The 6,193-nt window shown below is 39.7% G+C and overlaps 1 protein-coding gene across 1 annotated transcript; it reads left to right on the top strand.

The window, feature by feature from the left end:
- Positions 1-670: 670 nt before the first annotated feature.
- On the top strand, positions 671-5,314 carry LOC145407847 (uncharacterized). The gene is made up of 2 exons (XM_080278703.1): positions 671-737; positions 4,592-5,314. Exons 1-2 carry the CDS (start codon positions 671-673, stop codon positions 4,825-4,827), a joined length of 303 nt encoding a protein of 100 aa, XP_080134829.1. The 3' UTR covers positions 4,828-5,314.
- Positions 5,315-6,193: the final 879 nt, after the last annotated feature.

A 6,193-nucleotide genomic window follows, 5' to 3' on the forward strand; every position in this document is an offset into this window, starting at 1 on the left:
CAGAGCCGAGAGTAGGCCGTCGGCTGCCAGTTCTCCCTCTTCTTGGCAGCTATCCACTTCTCTCGTCTTTCCTCATTGGCTAGAAACCAGTAGGAGTTTACCCCACTTCCAGTTTTCTGCCTTGTCTTATAGCCGAAGGCACAACAGTGGAGTACGTGTGAATTCTGCAATTCTCTCTCTCTAGACGTCCGACAATTTGCCGTCCAATATGGCACCGTAAACAAAAGTCACATGACTCGTGACGTCACGTGGAAAAGATCTATAGGGTCCAAGTGGGGCACAGACTCCAGCATCTCTATAATATACTGTACGAGTACACAATTTTCAATATGTATAAAGAGAGGTGTCTTAACTCCCATTGAGCTCTGTAGTAGCACATTTTGAAAATGACTTTTCCTAGGGCCTTGTTAAGGTTTATTAGTAGACTAAACACTTCGTAAAAATTAGAAAAAAGGAATTTTTCTTTTTTTCGTGATACTTTTCTTAACACAGAATAAGTAAGAACAATAATTCTCTATATAGCAGTTTATGACAGTTCCATCTGTGCCATGATTGGCTAGCTATTATGACGTCACTAGCTCCGCCCCCTTACAACACTTGTGGCTGCTGGGCCAGCCGCCATAAACGTGGCTGATGTGGGAATTCAGTGTGGACCCTGACACCGAGGAGGATGAACGCCATGGCTCCTTTCGCTCTGCTCTGCATTTTACTGGCTGTCCTTCCTGCTTTGAGTTCAGGTACGGTAATGTATGAAGTTTTTTTTATTTTTTTTTTTTTATTCATGATGTCAAGTGCCTTTCGGAATTTCGTTATAGCTCTTCACTAGCGATTTATTCTGTCCGCACATCGATATCCTCTCGCAATAGATGCAAAGTACCGGATGTCTATATGGAATTTTGAACTGAGATTTCGTTGCATATTTTCCTCAGTGGTTTATTCTGATCATTGCACGTTGATATGCTCTTGCATTTGTACAAACTGTTTCAATAATAAACAATATAAATAACGCTCAAAAGTGCAGAGATGTTTTATGCTAAAATATAATAACAACAACAACAATAATAATAATAATAATAATAATAATAATAATAATATTCCATCCGCCAATCATCCAATACTACATTGCCCCATGAGGAGCGTAGGAGCCCGGGGCTAGGCAAGGTGGTGCTGACATTTAAGATGAGAGTGAACAACCTCACTCATCCCTGAGTGGCATTACGTGAGCAATAAACCCCAACCACTCCTTAGATATAAACCTTCACCGGCTCAATCAGATTCTAGCACAGTAATTCCCCACTAAACCATAAGGCGCCAAAATTTGGTTATATGGTTACCACCCAGGATAGCAAATAGTTTCCTGGTGAACAGGAAACCATTTGGCTTGTCACTTAGTGTAGAGTCATTCACAGGCAGAAGGAAGAGGAAAGAATGAAGGAAAGACAGAAGAGGGAGTGTAAAGTCACCAGTAGGCAGAAGGATGAGGAAAGTATGAAGGACAGAATGACTGAAGAGGACGGAAGGAAAGAAGGATGGAGGAGACGAAAAGACAGACACCCGAGAGCAGCACTACAACGAGTGAGTGGATGGTGAGCGTCCCCACCTACCACAAATACTACTACTACTACTACTACTACTACTAATAATAATAATAATAATAATAATAATACATAGCTAAAGAAGAGGTGTTACAAAGCCTACTGCAACACTAAGAAAAATATGTTATATATAATACTGTTGTTTTCACACACACACACACACACACACACACACACACACACACACACACACACACAACACACACACACACACACACACACACACACACACACACACACACACACACACATTTATTTCCTTTTTTTGTCAGTGTCATTTTTCTTATATATGATTGATTCGCAGTATTTTCACTTTTATTATTATAATTAATATTATTATTATTATTATGAGTAGTGGTAGTAGTAATAATAGTAGCAGTAGTAGTATCATTACTACTACTACTATTACTACTACAACTACTGTTAACATTATTATTATTTTTATAACTATCACTATTATTATCCACACCATTATTCCAAATGGTGGGGATATAGTAATCGCCCCAGTCCGTCCGTCTTTCCGTCCAGGCCTGTATCTCGTAAACTCCCAGGTGGATTGGCTTCCTATCACACAGAAAGATAGGGTATGTGTCGTAGTTGATGCCCGTATAGGTAAAATTGCCATATTGTCTGTACTTCACGAGCTATGACCATATATGGAAAAATCTGTCTTGTTACCTCCGCCAAGGAGGTTGTGTTTTACCCCGCGTTGGTTGGTTGGGTTCTCTGTCTTGCTATCTGTTAGCAGGATTACTCAAAACGTTATGAGCGGATTTTGATTCAATTTTGTGGAAGGGTGGGCCATGGGCCAAGGAAGAATGATTAAATTTGGGGTCGGATCCGGATCCGGAGTATCCCGCACAAGTTCGCAATGAATTTCAATGAAATTTTATGGAAAGATGGGCCATGCGCCAAAAACGAACTGATTAAATATGGGGGCGGATCCGGATCCTATATCCACTAATACGGATCCGGATGCTTTTTAATGGCAATGGTATTGGCCGAGGTATGCGCTCTGAGAGTGCTCTCTAGTGTTATATTTTGGAAACTTCTTGTTGGATTATCTTCATATAATACAGAAAGGAAGAGTATAAGCTCTGCTTTATATCCTTATAAATGGAATTGCCACACTGTATTTTACGAGCTATATCTATTCAAGGGAACTAACCTGTAAGTAGCTGTATCTTGGAAACTACTTGCTGGATCGTCTTAAAAAACGAGAAGTGGTGCCAAGGCACAGCAAACCTGTGTCCGGCAGTCATTTAAGTACTGACTTATAAACACAACACGATATCTAGTCAAAGATGTCACAAAATTTAGAGTAAATCGGGTGAAAAATGACGATTTTTAGCCGATTTGAAATGTTAGGCCCGACTCACCTGATATTGACCCTTCTACCACTAACTGGGGGATGGCCCCCTAATGTAATGAAGCACGTTATAGGTTGCAAATTTGATAGATGCGTCGTTAGGTATTGGTTTCATGTCCATGTGACGAATTTGTAATAAGTTATGGGGATTTTTTTTTTTTTTTTGGGGGGGGGGTGGCCTGCAGCCAGGGCGTTGGCCCAATGTGGCCCCAAATTTAATCAGGTGTTCAGAAGGTCGTAGTCCATGATGCCTGTAATTTTAGCAAAAACTACACCACTAGTTTTCACGTAAAACTTAACAGACATGCAAACAAACAAACAGACGGACAAACCGAGTGAAAACAATAGCCTACCAATCTCCGAGCCCTTCCGGGGCGGGGCGGGTAAAGATAGTTGACGAGTCCTAGTTTACGCCCCTATATATATATATATATATATATATATATATATATAAAGAGAGAGAGAAAGAGAGTTTTCATACACTGAAGAACGAGGGTTCGCGCCCCGCCAGGGTAATAAACTTTGGGAACGTTCTTCTGGCCACGTACTGCATTGGCGGACATAAGGAGTGCTGTGGTTGAACCAGTGTCGCATACTGCAAAGTATGCTTGCACCAAGTCGGCTTGCGCGGGCCGATTACACTTGATTCACAGACTAGACACACATACAAAGGCACTCCAACACTACAATTACACTTACAAGCACTTCTCACCCTACATACAATCACTACCAGAAAGCCTAAGCCACTTGGTAGAGATACATTGGCTGTATCGTCCCCAACGGTCGGGATAGGCCGGTCCTGCAGTGGAAACCGAAACGGCTGATGAGAATATATATATATATATATATATATATATATATATATATATATATATATATATATATATATATATATATATATATATATATATATATCACTCCTCGTGGGGCAACGTAGGATTGGATGATATATATATATATATATATTTGAATTTGGCATAACTATTAGTGCATGTCTATATATTCTTTGCCGCATGATGGGAATACTTCTTTGGTAAATGCTTGTTAATATTTCTATCATTAATGCTATTACTACTACTATTATCATTATTATTATCGCTCACTACTATTGTTATTATTATTACTATTATCATTATTAAAATCATTTTCGCTGTCACTACTCCTATTATCATCAATATTATTATTATCAGCACTACTATTGTCATTATTATCACTCACTACTATTGTTATTATTAATACTATTATCATTATTTATATCACTCACTGTCACTACTACTATTATCATCACTACTCTTATTATTATCACCACTACTATTATTTTTCATTACCACTGCTGTTGTTATTATCACTACCACTATCATCATCGCTGCTACTACTGTCTCTACTGTTATTATCACTGCTGCTATTATTATCACTACGACTATTATTATTATCACTACTACTTTTATCATTGACACTACAATCATTATCACTATAATTGTTATCACTACTGTTACTATTACGAGTATCACTACTATTATTACCACTACGACTATTGTTATCACTATCACTGTTATCATTATCATTGCTGCTATTATTATTATCATCATCACTACTACTAATATTTTCACTTCCTGACCTACAACAGGTGAGGGCAAGCCCGGGTGTGAGGACTTTCCCTGCTGCTACCCGAATCAAGACGGCACGTGTAACTGCGACAGATACTGTCCCAGGAGGAAGAGGTCGTCCGGGGAGCCCATCACGACCACAACGACAACGAAGACGACCAGGACGACTCGAGGTGACCCCAGCATCGGCAGTGTGAGTAGTGGTAAAGGTCGTCGTGAAGCCCCCAGTGGTCGTCGCGCAGTATGGCAGTCGTAAGCAAGAACTCGGCTCCATTATCCTCAACAAGAACGACAAGAACACCAACAAAAACAATAATAATAGAACAACAAGAATGACAAATAAACAAGAACAAAGAACAAGAACAACAGTGCCATCAGAACAACTACAAAAATAAGTAAAAAAAACAAGAAACAAACAAAAAATAACAAGAAACCATCAACAACAAAAACAATGACATTTATAGTCCTTTCACCTTAGCTTGGCCCAGGTTTTCCTCCTTTTGCAGCTTTTTTCACGCAGCTCAGCAGCGGAATAAGACAATGGTACGGCTCTACAACCTTTCCATTGCACTTCTTTGTGACTAGCAATTTGAAGGGGTTAATGAGGGCTATATATCCCCACCCTCCCAGTTCCAAAATTCCCTCCAACTCTTAATAAAATCACTTGGATGTGATATGGATTATATGAAAAGGTAAAAAAAAAAGGATTATGCTTCTCTCTCTCTCGCCAAATATATTATTCAGAGTGAAATACTATGTCTCATTATCCTGTGTGGTGTGGTGTCGTGCGGGTATTACTGACTGGTGTGGTATTATCCTGTGTGGTGGTGTCATCTGGTGTGGGTATTACTGAATGGTATTATACAAAGAAATCCTGACAGGAACAACCCCTTGCTCCCTTCAGGCTGTCTGGTAGAGAGTTTACCCGTATCACACTAGCAAAGTAGATCTACGTCCCCTTCAGAAAAGCCAGTGCCGTAGACCTACGTCCTGCAGCATTGATAAGTCATTGCAAGCAACCGAAGTAAAATGGAAGATAATGTTCTATCTCGCTAACTTCAGACATTTCTCCGCTACACTTACAATAATGATTTAGGAGCACAGGAGGCGAGTGAGTCTCAACAGGCGCACTGCCACTCTCCTCTGTTTGTAACCTTGAAGATTTCAGAGGCCTAGTGGCACCAGCCAGACTCGATTTAACCAGCTTTTTGGTTTTGGTGTTGAAGTACTTACAGCAAAGTACTGGAGTTTACATTCTGAAGCAAAAAGACTCGTCAGACATGATAAGAGGAGGCTATATGATGAAAAGACAACAGAGATAGAAAGTAAGTCAAAATGACCGTCAGGGTACAAGAGCAGCGAATCAGGCTACAAAGGAGTTAACTGGGACTGATAAGAGAAGGTAGGAAATACCTGTACGAAATAGAAATGGTAACATGATGACAAAAGATTTGGATATAAAATAAAGGTGGAAAGAGTATTAATAATCTGTTCTAAATAGACCAATCCCAGCTGAAGAGGACCTTTTGCCAGCCGAGAGGGATTTGCAGATAGAAACAGGGGATATAACCTTGGAAGAGGTAGCAAAATCTTTAAATAATTTTAAGACCCCAAGAGAGGAT

Source organism: Coenobita brevimanus, chromosome 74 (genome assembly GCF_032717465.1).
Source record: "Coenobita brevimanus isolate Jiangsu-jjx chromosome 74, ASM3271746v2, whole genome shotgun sequence".
Classification (NCBI taxonomy): domain Eukaryota; kingdom Metazoa; phylum Arthropoda; class Malacostraca; order Decapoda; family Coenobitidae; genus Coenobita; species Coenobita brevimanus.

What these genes read in the sequence shown, in the direction of transcription:
- LOC145407847 (XM_080278703.1), top strand. Translation starts at nt 671, where the DNA reads ATGAACGCCATGGCTCCTTTCGCTCTGCTCTGCATTTTACTGGCTGTC. An exon ending in CCTTCCTGCTTTGAGTTCAG is followed by an intron (nt 738 to 4,591) that starts GTACGGTAATGT and finishes GACCTACAACAG; the next exon opens with GTGAGGGCAAGCCCGGGTGT.